At 43.6% G+C, this 19198-nt stretch overlaps 1 protein-coding gene across 1 annotated transcript in view; it reads left to right on the forward strand.

The window, feature by feature from the left end:
- Positions 1–18289, forward strand: part of SUN3 (Sad1 and UNC84 domain containing 3) — a gene marked incomplete at both ends in the record, with an annotated part of 63787 nt that extends 45498 nt beyond the window's left edge. Inside the window, 3 exons of the mRNA XM_083377578.1 lie at positions 13443–13610; positions 17554–17646; positions 18140–18289. Of these exons, the coding sequence (XP_083233704.1) occupies positions 13443–13610; positions 17554–17646; positions 18140–18289 (411 nt within the window). The remainder of the gene's footprint in view (positions 1–13442; positions 13611–17553; positions 17647–18139) is intronic.
- Positions 18290–19198: the final 909 nt, after the last annotated feature.

Genomic DNA, 19198 nt, shown 5'->3' on the forward strand with positions numbered 1-19198 from the left:
GGAGCTCAGCCTCCCCATAATCCTGTCCACTTCATCAGGGGTCACAGAATCAAACTCCTCCCAGATAACATTGACAAGACCGCCCGTGTCCTGGTCGTCAGACTCTGCCCAGCTGGAGTCCAAACCGGTCCGAATCCGAGCGATTTTATCCGACAGAAGTTGACTAAATTCCTCAGCACAACCCTGCAAGGGATCCTCCCTCACCTCCTGATTAAGAAGGGAGCGAGTCACCCTAAACAGGGAGGCCGGGCGATTATCTGCGGACGCGATGAGGGTAGAGAAGTAATTACACCTCGCCGCCCTCATCGCTGCGAGATAAGACCTAATATAGGTTCTTAACCGCAATCGGTCGGATTCGGATCGGCTGGACCTCCAGCAGCTCTCTAGGCCCCGTTTCTGATGCTTCATCTCCCGGAGCTCCGCAGAAAACCATGGAGATCGCTGGGATCTGCACCGGGTCAGGGGCTGCAAGGGTACAACCCGGTCAAGTGCCTCAGTGGCTGCGACTAAGGCATCCGCCGAGTTGTGAGCAATGGAGGCAGGTGGGGACCCCAGCGCCGCTTGGAATCTGTCAGGATCCATTAAGCGTCTGGGGCGGTACCATCTAATTGGCACCGTACCCCCACAGCGGGGGGGTGGCAAAACGGAAGACCAGCCGCAGGAGATGATGATCGGTCCATGACAGGGGCATAATAAATGGAGAGCCCCCACCAAGATCATCCAACCACCGTCAAGATAAAAAAATCAGGTCAAGGGTGTGGCCTCCCTCATGACTTGGTTCAGAAATTACTTGCGTCAGGTCCATGGCCGTCATGGAAGCCATGAACTCCCGAGCTAGCTCAGATGAGCCTCCCAGGGATGGTAGATTGAAGTCTCCCAAAACTATAAGTTTGGGGAACTCAACCACCAACCCCGAGAGGATATCGAGCAGCTCGGGCAGGGCTGCCACTGCGCGACTAGGCGAAATGTACACCAGCAGCAAGCCCAACTTCACCCCAGAACCAAATCTCACAAAGAGAGACTCACACCCGACTATCTGAAGAACGGTGGTCTCCCGCGGACATAAGGTCTCCCTGATAATCACCACCACACCCCCACCCCTACCTTGAGCTCCTGGCCGGTGTAGCACCCGGAAGCCTGGTGGGCAAAGGTCAACCAAAGGGACCCCACCCTCTGGGCCCAACCAAGTCTCCGTGATGCAAGCCAGGTCTGCATGCTCACCCTCAACTAAATCCCTAACGAAGGGAGCTTTGTTAACCACAGACCTGGCATTCAGGTACACCAGCCGGAGCTCAGGAGGCTGCACATCCTCGCTCCTGGAACCTCGGGGAAGAAGCAGAGGGTCGGAGCGCCTCACCGCTTGCAAATAGCGGAGACGGCCCTCCCGGTAACGATACGGCTCCCTGTCTATCCACCTGCTGCCATTCCCCGTCGTGGGAATCGGTAATCCCACGACCCGCTCATGAGCCCCGGAAACAACCACACCCTGTTCTCCCCCCGCGCGGTCAGACCCAAGTCTGGCCTGAGCCATGGTTGATTGGCAACCCCCCATAGCCAGACAACCCCCATCTCCCACCCCTCTCCCCAACCCCATAAAAATTTTCGATAAAAAAGTAATCAGGGGCCTCCTATTAAATTTGTGTTGACGGCCCCTGCCCCTGCCCAGCCATCTCTCAGGGTCCCAGGGCTCGGGCCCATCATCGAGGTTAAGAGTATTTAAAGAGGCGGGTCGCACCCAGGAAAGGGGGGCAACCCTGAGGGCGAGCAAGTCCGTGCTGGTGTATTGTCGCATATGGGTCCAGCAAGTCCAGGATAGGCATCCCATTGGTTATATCCATGGGAGGGTCGAAACATGGAGACAAATATCTGGATCCGCACCCAACTTGACTGCCACTCAGTTGGGTGCTCCCAGAGACAGGCCGCCCCCCGCCCTCTCATGACGGGTTGCAACTCTGTTCCTGGGAGTGGTCCAGATATCCTCTCGGTAGGCATACCCCATAGAGCTCCCACCTCTATGGGGCTGCAGATGGAAAAGCCAGGCCCCTCTCCCACCGTGGCCCGTACCCAGGTGTGTCCAAAATCCAAGGGGAGAGGGGGGGTAGGCAGAAAGATGATAAATATGTATGTTCAAGGCAAAAAGGGTAGGCAGGCCAGGATAGTAGAGATGGTCTGAAGTCGCCATCATCGCTGCAGAAGCAGTCCAAAAGCGGTGCAGGAACCACGTCATCTTTGCTCCATTAAGATGACCCGCGGTCGTCTTCTCCGCCGCTAAACGGCCCGAAGACGCCGTCACCGCCAAGATGACTGACAGTCGCCCTCTCCACCGCCAAAATGGCCCGAGGGCGACACCGCCGCCAAAAGCGGCCCGAGGCGACCTGGGGAAACATGGGGACCCCACTGCCGGCGAGAGGGCCAAAAGCCCAAAAAGCGCCAAAGCCAGCCAACGGCCACCGCGAACGGGCCACACAGTCCCTGGAACGCCGGTGCCGCCAAAAGCAGTCTGAAAGCAGGCCCCAGAAATGTCCCACCAGCTGTTGGCTGCCCAAAACGGCCAGAACACACCACCTTCACCATCGCCGCCGAACGCGGGCTGCCGCCACTGCCGCCGAGCGCGGGCCGCCGCCGGCGCCAAGCGTGGCCCGAAGTCCACCACAACCAGCGCCGGAGACGATGCCCACGCCGTCACCGCCATCGCCGCCGCCCGAGCAGACTCACGGGCGTCCTCCTCACCGACCGGAACCAGTCTGGGAACGTCAAAGGCGGCCCAAAACGGCCCGAAGCAGCAGGAAACGCCGGCGTCGGCCAGGAGCAGCTGCAGACGGTCCGGGAAAGGAACAGCAAGAAAAAACAGCCGGTGTCGGCCACGAGCAGCTGCAAATGGTCCGGAAAAGGCAACAGGAAAAGGAAACAGCTGGAGGACAGCAGGGCCAGCAGACGAGCAGCTCGGTAGATAGAGTCTAAGTAGGTCACTGCCAGCTTCGTCGACCTCCTAATTGCCTCGCTGCCTAATGCCATAAATGCCATAAACCCCCAATCCCCATCTCAGAAAGCCCGAAGGCTCGTGAGGGGCTCCCAAGGGACGCCTAGCAGCTGGAGCTTGCGGAGCTCAGCCGAGCACGTCCGCCATCTTGGGCATTTGCTTAACAACAGTTGATGCCGGCAGCAGGTGTTCCCTTAGATAATCCGGACCCAAGCCATTTAGAGCTTTATAGATCATTACCAGCACCTTGAATCTCACCCGGAGGGCAACCGGAAGCCAATGCAGCTCACAGAGAAGAGGTGTTACACGGGAGTACCGGGAAACTCCCATAACAACTCACGCGGCTGCATTCTGCACCAGTTGAAGCCTCCGCGTGGTCCTCAAGGGCAGCCCCATGTAGAGAGCGTTGCAGTAGTCTAGCTGGGAGGTCACAAGCGCATGGGTGACTGTGCGTAGGGCATCTCGGTCCAGATAGGGCCGCAACTGGTGCACCAGACGAAGCTGGACAAAAGCCCCCCTGGTCACGGCTCCTATATGGTCTTTGAAATTGAGCCGTGAATCCAAGAGGATGCCCACGTTACGAGCCCTATCGACGGGGGGTAACACCTCACCCCCCATTATTAGTGATGGAACAACCTGGTTAACCCGAGATGCCGGTATGCACAGCCACTCAGTCTTGGCAGGATTGAGACGAAGCCTGTTTCTCCCCATCCAAACCCAGACTACCTACAGGCAACGGGACATCATGTCGAGTGCATCACTGGGTTGGTTCGGGGTGGAAAGAAAAAGTTGGGTATCATCAGCGTACTGAATGAGCTCGTCCAGCGGTTTCATATAGATGTTGAACAGGAGGGGAGAGAGGACCGACCCCTGAGGGACTCCACAAACGAGAGATCTTGGGGTGGACCTCTGCCCACCCGTCAACACCAACTGTGAGCGGCCCAGGAGGTAGGAGGAGAACCACCACAAAACAGTGCCTCCCACTCCCAACCCCCTGAGACGCCGCAGTAGGATACCATGATCGATGGTATCGAAAGCCGCTGAGAGATCTAAAAGGACTAGGACAGAGGAACATCCCCTGTCCTGAGCCCACCAGAGATCATTCACCAGTGCGACCAATGCCGTCTCCATGCTGTACCCGGGCCTGAAACCCGATTGGTACGGGTCAAGATAATCAGTTTCCTCCAGGAACAGAGGAAGCTGATGCGCCACCACACTCTCAACAACCAACCCAGTGATGCACTCGACATGATGTCCCATTGCCTGTAGGCGGTCTGGGTTTGGATGGGGAGAAACAGGCTACGTCTCACCACTGCCTTGGTGGAGCAGTGGGCTAATGCTTCCTTAAGTAACACCAGCTGCCTGCAATTAGTGCAGGTTCGCATCCCACCAGGCTCAAGGTTGACTCAGCCTTCCATCCTTCCGAGGTAGGTAAAATGAGGACCCAGATTGTTGGGGGCAATTAAGCTGACTTTGTAATAATGCCGCTTGAGTGTGTGTGTGAAAGCACTAATAAGTCGGCATATACATAGAATGAAGGCTACTGCTAAGTTTGTAAGCCGCCCTGAGTCTTCGGAGAAGGGCAGGATATAAATGGAATTAAAATTTAAAAAAATAAATAAAAAATAAATAACCTTCGCCAAAAAGCGGAGGTTGGAGACCGGACGGTAGTTATTTAAAACAGCCGGGTCCAGGGCAGGCTTCTTGAGAAGGGGTCTCACCACCACCTCCTTCAAGGCGGCAGGGAAGATACCCTCATTCAAAGAAGCAGATATTACTGCCTGGAACCAGCCTCATGTCTCCTCCCGAGCCACATAAACCAGCCAGGAGGGGCACGGGTCCAGTAAACAAGTGGTGGAGCTCAGCCTTCTCATGATCCTGTCCATGTCATCGGGGGAAACAGGATCGAACTCAGTCCAGATAACATGCTCAAGACTGCTTGATTCCTCCATGCCTGACTGCCCAGTCAGAGTCCAAACCGGTCCGGATCTGAGCGATTTTGTCCACCAGATGATGACTAAACTCCTCAGCCCGTCCCTGTAAGGGATCCTCCCTCATCTCCCGATTAAGGAGAGAGCGAGTCACCCTAAACAGGGCGGCTGGGCGATTATCTGCGGACGCGATGAGGGCAGCGAAGTAATTAGACTGCCGTCCTCATCGTAGCGAGATAACACCTTGTAAAGGCTCTTAGTCGCAATCGGTCAGATTCAGACCGGGTGGATCTCCAACCGCTCTCTAGACCCTGTCTCCGACGCTTCATCTCCCGAAGCTCCACCGAAAACCATGGGGCCCAACGGGATCTGTGCCGGGTCTGGGGTCACAAGGGTACAACACGTTCGACTGCCTCGGTGGCTGCCCTTTCCCAGGCATCCACCAAGGCATCGACCGGGCTGTGAGTGAGGGAGCTAGGGCCACACCCCTTCCTCTCCTCCTCTTGCCTCTTCACATTTTTACTTCAGGGCCAGGCTGAGAGATTTAGACCTTGCTTGCAGCCTTGGCCTCACTTAGAGCAGCCAGGCTGGGCGATGATGATGCTACTGCTGCTGCTTCTTCTGAGGCAAGTCCCTCACTTGGCACTATGTAATGGAGCCCCAGTCTCTGCCACTGCTGCTGCTGCCACCATGCTGGCCAAAAGGAAACTGGTGCTGCTGGCCCTCAACATCACCCCCACCATCATCAAGGGACCCAGCCCCAGTGGTGGTGGCAAGGCCAAGGGCTCTGAGAGAGTGGGCTTGACCCCCATGAAGGTTGGAATGGGGCTGCTGGAGTGGGGTCCAAAAGCACTAACCAGCACCACTGTGAACAGTGTGCTTGAAACTGGGTGAGGAATTTAATCTTTTTCTTTTCTATTCTACATTTAATTTCCTGGAAAAGATCCCCAAGAAGCAAAATACCTCTGAAAGGGAAGGAGGGGGATTTTATACTAATGGAAGTGGCGAATTACTCTCTTTATGGAAGATCAAAATATATGGAAGTGAAATAAATATAAAACCTGAAACTTAAAACTTAAATCTGGATAAATCTAAAATTGTTTGAAAGGTTAAGACTCTCATTCTAAAGATAATTGTTCATTTTGGAAATTGAAAAATAAATAGTTGCTGATACCTAGTGGTGGATGAAGACTATGACAGCTATGACTTTAATATAAGACTTGGGAAAACCTGGGAAAAGCTAATCTGTGTCTGTGATCTTTAACAACAAAGAACAGCTGTGACAAAAAAGACAGTAATCTGGGCTGTAGACAAAGAGAGAATTATAAATTTCAGGAAAAAAATCTTTTTTGAACTATTTGGATTACAAATATCTATTTAATTGGGACTCTAAAGCTATTTGCAGAGAAAAGAAAGGAAAAGAAAAACTCAAATTCTTGGCTATCATGGATCAGAGACATGTAGAAAGAACATATCAAGAAAACATAAATACTTCACAGGAGGAGATATATAATATACTGCAACTAATTCAAACAACAATGACTTTTAACCTCAAAGAAATCCAAAATAACTTTGAAAATATTAATCAATCTATTTTCCAAGTTAACTACAACAAAAAAATTTCCAGAAAAAAACAACAGAGAAGGAGAAGATAAAACAGATAAATGGATATAGAATTGAGAATAGAGACATAAAGATGGAACTTAAGGAAACATGATTTAATCCTAGTGGGGAAAAATTCACAAGAATTGGAAAAAAACAACTTATCCCTTAAGACTACAAAATAAATTTGAGGACAAGAAAACAGATTGGATAAAATGGACTGTAGAGATGTCAGGAACATCAGAGAGAAAGGAAATGATAAGTGAAGCGGAAAAAAAGAAAAAGATTTTCAACAAACATGGAAAGGCAGAAGTCCTGTTCAAAGACACTTCTCCTGATTTACTTTTTATATCCACAGCAACATTTATGATCACAAGGAAAAAAAATGATTCAGCAAAATACATTGATTAAGAAAGACACTGAGCAAAAGAAAAAGACTGAAGTGGAAACTGATGATGGGACTTACCAGAGAGAATACTTGAAAAAGAAATATTTGTTTGAATATGATTAAAGAAATAGAAAAATTTTGGAATAAATATATTATATTTATATTTATATTTATTACATTTTTATACCGCCCTTCTCCCGAAGGACTCAGGGCGGTGTACAGGGCAATAAATGTTAAAAAACAAAGTACAAAAGTTAAAAAACAATTAAATAATTATGCCCGATATATACAATAATTAAAACCATGTTAAAAACGCAATCCCAAACCCATCAAACCAGGCCGGATTGCTCAAATAAGTAAATTTTTAGATCCCGCCGGAAGGAGCGAAGGTCGGGGGCCATCCGGAGCTCAACTGGCAAGCGGTTCCACAGGTCTGGTGCGCCCACAGAGAACGCTCTCCCCCTGGGGGCCACCAGTCGACATTCTTTGATCGGAGGCACCCTGAGGAGGCCCTCTCTGTGGGAGCACACTGGACGGAGGGCAGTTGATGCCAGCCACAGGTGCTGCCGTAGGTAATCCGGACCCATGCCATGTAGGGCTTTGTAGGTCATTACCAACACCTTGAATCTCACACGGAGGGCAACCGGCAGCCAATGCAGCTCGCGGAGCAAAGGTGTAACATGGGAGTATCGGGAGACTCCCAACACAACTCGCGCGGCTGCATTCTGCACCAGTTGGAGCCTTTGAGTGGTCTTCAAGGGCAGCCCCATGTAGAGAGCATTACAGTAGTCCAAACGAGAGGTCACGAGCACATGAGTGACTGTACGCAAGGCATCCCGGTCCAGATAGGGCTGCAACTGGCACACCAGGCGAACCTGGGCAAAGGCCCCCCTAGTCACAGCTCCAATATGATCTTCTAAAGAGAGCCGTGAGTCTAGGAGGACCCCCAAGTTGCGCACCCTATCTACGGGGGGCAATAGCTCACCCCCCCATAGCAAGAGATGGAGTAATCTGAATTTCCCGGGATGCCGGCACGAACAGCCACTCAGTCTTGTCAGGGTTGAGCCGAACCCTGTTCCTCCCCATCCAGACCCGGACTGCCTCCAGGCAATGGGACATCACGTCGAGGGCATCACTGGGGTGGTTTGGGGTCAAAATGAAAAGCTGGTTATCATCAGTATACTGATGATACCCAACTCCAAAACCATGAATGATCTCACCCAGAGGCTTCATATAGATGTTGAACAGGAGAGGCGAGAGGACCGATCCCTGGGGAACTCCACAAATGAGAGGCCTCAAGGTCAACCTCTGCCCCCCTGCCAACACCGACTGCGAACATCCCAGAAGGTAGGAGGAGAACTGAAAAACTGTGCCTCCCAGTCCCAACCCCCTGAGACTCCGCAGCAGGATACCATGGTCGATGGTATCGAAAGCCACTGAGAGGTCTAACAGGACTAGGACAGAGGAACAACCCCTGTCCCGAGCCCACCAGAGATCATTCACCAGCATGACCAATGCCGTCTCCATGCTGTACCCGGGCCTGAAACCCGATTGGTACGGGTCCAGATAATCAGCTTCCTCCAAGAACAAAGGGAGCTGATGCGCCACCACGCTCTCAATAACCTTCGCAAGAAAGCGAAGGTTGGAGACCGGACAAAAGTTGTTTAATATTGCTGGGTCCAAGGCAGGCTTCTTGAGGAGGGGTCTCACCACCGCCTCCTTCAAGGCGGCGGGAAAACTACCCTCACTCAAAGAAGCAGTTATCACTGGCTGGAGCCAGCCTCGTATCCCATCCCGGGCTGCATAAACCAGCCAGGAGGGACACGGGTCCAACAAACATGTGGTGGAGCTCAGCTTCCCCATGATCCTGTCCACGTCTTCAGGAGTCACTATATGTCACTCTAAGAGGGATGATTTCCCTAAATATAATATAGTATGCTTTTTTCCTTTTTTGTTGTCTTTCTTGATATGAGTAATATAAAAAAGTTGAAATGACTTAGATAAAGGAAATATTTTAGATATTTAAATGTGATTGAATTTAAGAAAATTATAATGGATAAAAATGTTTTGAATAAGAGGACTAGATGACTATATGTATTAAATGGAATGTTTAAAAATTAAACATATTTTTAATTATGGTTAAAAGGAATAAGAAATTTAGGAAATAAATACATATTAGCTTAGGAGGGATATATATTTTAAGTAAGGTAAAGGTAAAGGTTCCCCCGCACATGCGTGCTAGTCGTTTCCAACTCTAGGGGCTGGTGCTCATCTCCGTTTCAAAGATGAATAGCCAGCGTTTGTCCGAGGACGTCTCTGGTCATGTGGCTGGCATGACTAGACACCAAAGGATCATGGAACGCTGTTATCTTCCCACCGTAGTGGTCCCTATTTTTCTACTTGCATTTTTACATGCTTTCAAACTGTTAGGTTGGCAGAAGCTAGGATGAGTAACAGGTGCTCACTCTGTTACGCGGCACTCGGGATTTGACCCGTCAAACTGCCGACCTTCTGAGCCACCACGTCCCTTATATTTTAAGTAGTATGTTATTTTTTATGTTTCTTTACTCTTGCTTTTCTTTCTTTTTTCCTACTGTTTTATCTATTCCTTAAGAAATGTAAAAGTGTGAGATGGTTCATATGGAAAGATAGAGTTTAATTCTTAAATGTAATTAATTTTTGAGAAAATCTTAACCAATAAGAATATCTAGAATTTGGTGGGAGAAATCAGGATCTATGATAAGGCAACCAGAATGATTGGATAGAAAAGAAATATTATACTGATGTGATTATTATTTTTAGGACTATTGAGAAAAATATATATTTAATTATTATCTATCAAAACAATAAGAATTGTATTAACAATGTTTGCAAAACAGGATATTTTGGGAAAAGAGGAAATTAATTAAAACTATTATGTGGATTATGGATTATAGAAATCAATTGTTAGTGATTGTTTTACAAATGTAATCCAGACAACATGCTGTCCATCAATTATTAAGTGATTTATGTTTAAAAAAATCAATAACATATATTTTTTTAAAAAACATGAGGGAGGAAAACTTCTGCCATCTTTCCACAACTCAAAAACTATTTGTGGAAAAACCAGCAGTTACATTCCCATACAAAACATGTGTGGATTCACTGGAAATGTATATTTTTTTTCACTTAAAAACTCATTCAATAATTAACCAATATCATTTCTCTTGTTTGATTTTTTCATATTATACTTGATTTTACATTGTTCTATAATCATTGTTTATCAAACTATAGTCTGCCCCCTCCCCCAAACAGTCTGAGGGACAATGAACTGGCCTCCTGTTCAAAAAGTTTGAGGACCCCTGAGCTAGGCAATAAAGTTAAGGAGCTAGGAGCACAAGTAGTGTTCTCAGTACTCCCAACAAAAGGGCAACATCCATTGAGGGGAAAAAGAATTCTAGAAATAAACCATTGGCTAAAGGGTTGGTGTCGCCAAGAAAACTTTGGTTTCCTGGATCATGGACTGCATTTGCTATGCAAAGGACTTGTCAAGGTATGGGCTGCACCTCATTAAAACAGGGGAAAATGTACTGGCCCAACTCATTACAAGGGATTTAAACTAAAATTGAGGGTGAAGGGTGACCAAACATTAGAAAACAAAACCAATCATAAATCCCAAGAAAACAAATCAAACAAAGAGGTAGGGAGTGATGAGAAAAAAGAAAAAATCAAACAACAATCAGGAGATCCAGGAAACATACCCATGGACAGATATAAAAGTCTTCAATGTTTATATACTAATGCTCAAAGCTTGGAGAACAAACAGGGTTAACTAGAAGCAATAGTACACGAGGGTGGGTATAACATAGTTGGCATTACAGAAACCTGGTGGTACAAAATCCATGACTGATGGATGGATACAAATTGTTCAAAAGAAACATAACTACAAAAGGAGAAGGGGTAGTTGAGCTATAAGTAAGAGAACACCACATATCTACAGAAATGCACATGATTAAAGATAAAAGCCCTCCAGAATCCTTATGGGTCAATATAAAAAGGAAAAAAAGTGACATTGCCATAAGGGTATACTACAGGCCACCCAACCAATCAGAAGAAATAGATGGACTCTTTGCCAACCAGTTAACAAATGTATGTAGGAAGCATACCACAGTAGTAATGGGAATTTTCAACTACCCAGATATCAGTTAGGAGACAAACTCTTCAGCGAGTGGGAGATTAAACAGATTCCTAACCAACCTAGCTGACAACTTTGTCATCCAAAAGATAGACGAAGGAACTAAAAGTAAAGCTATACTGGACCTAATTCTTACTAATTGAGAAGAAGAGATAGAGGGAGTTGAAGTTGCCAGAACTTTGGGTGAAAGTGACCATGTCATACTGGAATTCAGTATAATGCAAACTCAAGCAATAGAAAATGTCTTAAACTTCAAAAGAGCTGATTTTAACCAACCTAGGAAAGATTCCATAAATGAAAATCCTAAAGGGAAAAACAATTCAAGAAGCATGGGAAACTCTGAAAAATGCTGTAATAAAAGCCCAGCCAGAAGAATACCACTGAAAAAGAAAAACAAGAAAGTCAAGAAGAAACCAGCAGGGCTGCATAAACATCTCTCAGACAAACTGAAAGACAAAAAGGACAAGTGCAGAAAATGAAAAGAGGAACACATAACTATGGTTGATTATCAGCAGACAGCCAGAATATGCAAAGGCAAAGTCTGGAAAGCAAAGCCTCAGAATGAACAAAGACTTGCAACAGAAATCAAGGATAATAAAAAAAAGTTTCTTTTAACAGATTAATAACAAGAAAAAAGTCAAGGAATCTAAGTCCACCAGAGAGAAGATGGTAAGGAAGTAAGAAGTAATAGGAAGAAAGCAGAGCTACTTAACTCATTCTTTGCATCAGTCTTCACATAAAAAGAAATTATAGTACAAGATATACAGTATAAAAAATACTGCAAAAGACAAACTCGAAACAAAAATTATAATAAAATAAGCAACAAAATGGTAACAGAACACCTATCCGACCTTGACAAATAGAAATCACCAAGACCCAACAGATCCCAGAGTCCTGGAGGAGCTGGCAGAATGTTATCTCAGAACCATTGCAACATATCTTTCAAAAATCCTGGAGCACTGGGGAAGTACCTGAGGATTGGGAAAGGGCTGATGTGGTTCCCATCTTCAAGAAAGGCGAGAAAAACAGACCAATCAATACCTGGGAAGATCCTGGAAAAGATAATCAAAAAACAGATCTGTGAACATTTAGAAACAAACAAAGTTTTAACTGGCAGCCAGCACAGGTTTGTTAAAAACAGATCATGCCAAACCAATCTTATTTCATTCTTTGATAAAGTGACTAAATTAGTAGACCAGCAAAAAACTGTGGACATAGTATACTTAGGTTTCAGTAAGGCATTCAACAAAAAAGATGACAATCTACTGCTTGGTAAGCTAGAAAAAGGTGGAATAGCCAACATCACCACCTGATGGATTTATAGCTGGTTGACAAAGTGTAATCAACGAGTAGTCCTCAATGGTACTACATCCACATGGAGAGGGTGTACCACAAGGTTCCGTGTTAGGCCCAGTACTCTTCAATATCGTCATCAATGACTTATATGAGGGAATAGAAGGGGAACCCATCATATTTGCAGATGACTCTAAGCTGGCAGGAATAACCAACACCTCAGAATACAAGCTCAGGATTCAAAAAGATCTTGACAAACTGGAATAGTGGGCGCTATCCAACAAAATGAGTTTTAATGTGGAGAAAAGCAAAGTTTTACATTTAGGCAGGAAAAATCAAAGATATAAGCACAGATTAGGTGATACCTGGCTCAAAACAGTAACTGTGAGAGGGACCTTGGAACCCTAGTAGACAATCACTTGATTATGAGCCAGCCGTGTGTAGTAGCAGCCAAAAAAACTAATACAATCCTGGGTTGTATAAACAGGCATAGAATCAAGATCACAGAAAGTATTAGCAACCAATTTTGATCACCATATTACAAAAAAGATGTTGAGACCTTTGAAAAAGTTCAGAGAAGAGCAACTAAGATGATCAAAGACCTGGAGACTAAAACATATGAAGAACAGCTGCTGGACTTGGGTTTGGCTAATCTAAAGAAAAGAAGAATTAGGGGTGACATGATAGTAGTTTTCCAGTATTTGAGAGGTTGCCAGAAAGAAGAGGGGGGTCAATTTAATCTCCAAAGCACCAGAGGGCAGGACAAGAAACAATGGTTGGAAACTGATCAAAGAAACCTGGAATTAAGGAGAAACTTCCTAACAGTGAGGACAATTAACCAGTGGAACAGCTTGCCTTCAGAAATCATGGGCGCTCCATCACTGGAAGTTTTTAAGAAGAGATTGGACAGTCACTTGTCTGACAAGTGAGGGGGGGCTGGACTAGAAGACCTCCAAGGTCCCTTCCAGATTCTATTCTATTCTAATAATTAAATCCTCTTTAATTGACTGAGTTATAGCAGTTATACAATTGAATACTTAAATTATTCAGAATTTTCTCTTTATTCTCTTTAAGCCCAGTTATCACCTTGGAAATTGCTGGTCTTTTCCTGGAAGTCAAGCTGAAACTGTTATCAGATTAGCTAAGGAAATTATTCCAAGCGCTGTTACAATACAACATATATCTAAGAAAGTCTCCCCCACAGACAAGATCTCTAGTGCTCCCAAAGATTTTGCTATTTATGTAAGCATCATTTTCTAATTTATTTACTAAATGTAAGTAAAAATTAACTTGCAACTTGCATTTCTATGATTGTTATTGTGTTAGGATTGAGAGATTCCTCTCTAGGTCAGATTGGGATCAACTACCGAGAGGATGATTGTATTAGATCATTTCACTGAATATTTTTTACATTACAATATGTTTTTATATGTATCTCAATATATTTTATATCCCACTGTCCCAATTTTATATCCCAATATGGTGTACATATTTTATTTTACATTCATTTATTATATCATTAGACTAATGAACAAATAAACATATGATTTTAGGAAGAAATAATGCTAATTTTCAAATTAACCAATACTGTAACTGATTAGTTGAAAGAATTTCTGAACATTTTGTTATAATTATAGTTCTTTCACTGTGATTGTTATTTAGATACAACTGATTAGCTTCATACAACATACTAAACTATAGCTTATATTTTACAAATGGCAGTGGCAAACCCAACCTACTAATACAATACAATACAACACATTTTGCATGACGTCTTTAATATTCAGAGATCTTGACAATCATAGACACAATCATAGAATCATAGAGTTAGAAGATCCCAGGCTGGATTTCCCTCTAACGAGTTTCCATCCATTACTTCTCATCCTGCCCTCAAGTACTATGGAATATAAATTTATCCCCTCTTGCTGAAATATAGTCCTTTGAAAGCTTGAGTTCCTTCATCCTGTTTATATGAAATTACTCAGGAAGTAACTTATAGCTTTGGCATGGAGTGCATGTACCATATTACAGTAATGATTTAGTTCTACTGCTTCTTGCTACCTAACTTTAAAAAAGAAAGAGGTATCTTAAGCATTGCACAAAGTTAATAATGTTTATGTTTATGTTTATTATATTTGTATACCGCCCTTCTCCCGAAGGACTCAGGCCGGTAAACAGGGCATATATAAAAATACAAAATACAAAAATTAAAAAGAGAATTAAATACAAGCCCGTACTAAAAACAGTAGAAAAATGTAAAAAAATCCCCAATAAAAAACCCCAACGCATCCCCCATCACGCCAGGCCGGCTTGTTCGAATAGGTAGGTCTTCAAGTCGCGTCAGAAGGAGCGAAGGTCAGGTGCCATCCGGAGCTCAACCGGCAGCTGATTCCATAAAGCCGGGGCGCCCACAGAGAAGGCCCTCCCCCTGGGGGCCACCAGCTGACATTCTCTGACCGGTGGCACCCTGAGGAGGCCCTCTCTGTGGGAACGCACAGGGCAGAGGGAAGTTGACACCGGCAGCAGGTGATCCCCAAGGTACTCCGGACCCATGCCATGTAGGGCTTTAAAAACCATTACCAAAACCTTGAACCTCACCCGGAAGACAACTGGTAGCCAATGCAGCTCGCGGAGCAAAGGTGTAACATGGGAGTACCGGGAGAATCCCAAGACAACTCTCGCGGCTGCATTCTGTACCAGCTGGAGCCTCCGAGTGGTCTTCAAGGGAAGCCCCATGTAGAGAGTGTTGCAGTAGTCCAGACGAGAGGTCACAAGCGCATGAGTGACTGTACACAGGGCATCCCGGTCTAGATAGGGCCGCAACTGGCGCACCAGGCGAACCTGGGCAAAAGCCCCCCTAGTCACAGCCACTATATGATCTTCCAAAGTAAGCCGCGAATCTAGATATCCCAAGTTGCGAGCCCTATCTACGGGGGGTAAAAACTCACCCCCCATGGAAAGAAGTGGAATATTCTGAATATCCCAAGATCCTGTTATGCACAACCACTCAGTCTTTTTTTTATTAAAGAGTTTTACAAAAACAAAATTTTACAATATATCCCCAAATCCCTCCCACCCCAAACCCCCCCACTTCCCAGAGCTAAATACAGGATTATAGTTACAATAATCATATTCTAAATAAAAATTATGCATAATATACAATTAACCAAATTCATAATGCGCTTTAACTCTCTTTTAACATAACTACAAACAACATACCAATAACAATATCCCACTAAAATCTACTCATAAGCTAAATGGAACTTTTTAGTCCCATATTTGTTCTGAATATAATTTATCCATCTCCTCCAAACTGAAATATATCTTTCCTGTGAATGATCCTTCAGATAAGCAGAAATCTTAGACATTTCTGCAAGATTCGAAACTTTAAACACCCATTCTTCTACAGTGGGCAAACTATCCTTCTTCCAATATTGTCCCACCAGTAACCGTGCTGCCGTTATCATGTTCAACATCAAGTTAGTTTCTTTAACATCACAATCTACAACAATGCCCAATAAAAACAATTGCGGGGAAAACTTTATCTTTCTCTTAAAAATCTTTTGAATGTTCCACCAAATTTTAATCCAAAAAGCTTTTATATTTCTACAAGTCCACCACATGTGAAAATAGGTAGCTTCTAAACTACCACACCTCCAACATTTAGACTGTAAATTAGGATACATGTTGGACAACTTCTTGGGATCCAGATGCCATCTATAAAACATTTTATAAAAATTTTCTCTTAAATTTTGAGCCTGGGTAAATTTAACATTTCTGACCCAAATTATCTCCCAAGTGTCCAACGAAATTGGTTCCTGAATATTTTGTGCCCACTTTATCATGCAGTCTTTAACCAGTTCCATTTCCGAATCCAATTCAATTAAAGCATTATATATCCTCTTTATATGTGCACAATTTGAATCTCTAATTTGCTTTACTAAGTTTTGATCTGTAGTTGTGATGCCAACCTTTTGATCTGACTTCCACCTAGCTTTCAATTGGGTATATTGAAACCAAGAGTAACTTATGTTTTCTTGTCTTAACTCCTCTACTGGTTTAAGTTGCCAATCATTCCCTTGCAATCTAAGTAGTTTCTTATAAGAAACCATATCCATACTCACTCCCATAGATACGCCCTCTATCGCGTGTCAGCCACTCAGCCACTCAGTCTTGTCGGGGTTGAGTTGAAGTCTGTTCCTCCCCATCCAGACCCGAACCGCCTCCAGGCAATTGGACATCACATCGAGGGCATCACTGGGGTGGTTTGGGGTCGAAATGAAAAGCTGGGTATCATCAGCATACTGATGATACCCAACTCCAAAACCATGAATGATCTCACCCAGAGGCTTCATATAGATGTTGAACAGGAGAGGCGAGAGGACCGATCCCTGGGGAACTCCACAAATGAGAGACCTAGGGGCCGATCTCTGCCCCCCTGCCAACACCAACTGCGAGCGTCCCAGGAGATAGGAGGAGAACCACTGAAAAACCGTGGGCTAGAAAGATGAAGGAGAACAAATTATATTTAACTAGCTATTCTAAACTGCCTTAATTCATTAATTAGAGTAAGTCTTACAGTGCTTTCTGAAATAAAATTGACAAAACAAATTGAAGGAGCTATCACTTTATTTATATTGTTTAATTTCAGTCAAATATAATTATCAAAGCTAATGTGTGGATGGCACAAAATATAATGAAACGTCCAATGGTCACTGAAGAGAAACTTTGCGTGTGTGCACACATCTCTGTACATACAGATACATAAACACACATATTGTACTCCAATGTATTTCAGACTAAATTGGTCTTTCAAAGGCACTGTATAAATATTTGTCCTATATTGGCATTTTTCAGGCTAAAACTGATTAAACAACTATGTATATTGCTGAAATATGTGAACTAAAAATAATAATTTTTGCTTTGTATTTCTGATTATTAAGTTGATGATAACTGTATAGGTAAATAATTGATTCTTTAATTAGGATATCAGTGGTTCTTTAATAAATAGCCAGTAAACCATGAACAGTCGCATATTAATGACTTAAAAATGCTTCTCCACAATTTGACTATCTACGTATGTCAGATTGGTTTCCAAAATGGTTAAAATCTTTGTCTTTCTTCTACTATTATGGAATATTCTATGAGGTCATGATTTTTTATAATAAATCCTTTCTTTCAAAAGGGACTAAAAGCAGAAGAGGAGAAACAAGGAACTTTCTTGGGTCAGTTTACATATGACATGGAAGGATTCTTAATTCAAACATTCCAGTTGAAAGTATGTAGAAGTTGTTGGGAAATTTCCACACAATTTTAATAAACATTGCTATTGATCAAGGGGACACTTATAGTAATCCATACAGTTAGCATAACTATATAATCATCATGATTTTCCATAAGATTAAAAAAAGGAATTTCTAGCTAGGTTAATTCCTCTTGACATTAAATCCTGATCTAGTGCTAAATGAATGAATAGTGAGATGCCTACATGATGCCACACTTGAGCATATCCCTCTTTTTTGCTGGGCAGAAGAAGGAATTATTAGAACTTTACTTTGGCAGATTCTTATTTATTGGCAGATGAGAATCACCATAGCCACATAACATCTGGGGGTATTAATGATGGCTTGCACTAAATGATTTGATTGATTTATTTTTATGTTAGCAGTCTATGCAGACCAGACATATTGTAAGAAAAATATTTTACCTGTAATAACTTTTAATCACATTAATTATGCAATGGCAGAATTAAAAATTTCTCTCTTTTTCAGAATGAATCTTCTGAATTGATGAGATATATAAAGCTGAAAGTGATAAACAACTGGGGCCATCCTAAATATACTTGCATTTATCGGCTTAGAGTGCATGGCGATCCAAGTTCATCTAAGAATTCTGTAGATGATCATGCTAATAAAAGATGAAGTGATAGCAGTCCAATGACAAGTTATTGTAATTTTGCCAAGCTTTTCATTCTGTAACTAAAATGGAAAAATGCATTCTAGGAAGCTGATCTATTCTTTTTTAGCATATTATAGTAGAGCATATTAGGTATACTATTTCATAATAATATTTCTGTTTCTATTTCTGTTATGAAATATAGGTAGTCCTCGGCTTACGACCACAATTGAAACTAAATTTTCCATTCCTAAGAAAGACATATGTTAAGTGAATTTTGCTCCATTTTACAACCTTTCTTGCCACAGCTATTAAGTGAATCGCTGCAGTTAAGTTAGTAACACGGTTGTTAAGTACATCTGGTTTCCCCATTGACTTTGATTGTCAGAAGCTCGCAAAAGGTAATTACATGACCCCAAGTAACTGCAACCATCATAAATATGAGCCAATTGCCAAGTGTCCGAAGGAGATGCTGCAATGATCATGTGAAAAACGGTTATGTTGCTTTTGTCAGTGTCATTGTAAGTTCAAATGGTTACTACATGAATAGATATAGAATAGAAAAGAACAGAACAGAATAGAATAGCTTTATTGCCATTTTAAATTAACATGTTAGTAGGTCGAGAACTACCTGTAGCATAGATATAATAAACAATTTTAAATATTCGTAACTATTGATTGCTTCAGGGAGAAAAATATATGAAAACATTACCACATAGGAAGACAATAAATTATATTTCTCTGTGGCCAGAGGCATTTATTTTCTTTCTGAGAAACGCAACATAGCTAAAGTTGGCAGTGATCTCTGTGGCTGTCCATGTAACTATGCACATTTGCAACTCAAACACATTTATTGAACAAAAGTTTTGTAATGAGGAAAGCAATTACTCTTGTTACATGGCATTTTTCTCATGAAAATCATGCTACGCTGACCT

Source organism: Vipera ursinii (genome assembly GCF_947247035.1).
Source record: "Vipera ursinii genome assembly, chromosome: Z".
Lineage (NCBI taxonomy): Eukaryota > Metazoa > Chordata > Lepidosauria > Squamata > Viperidae > Vipera > Vipera ursinii.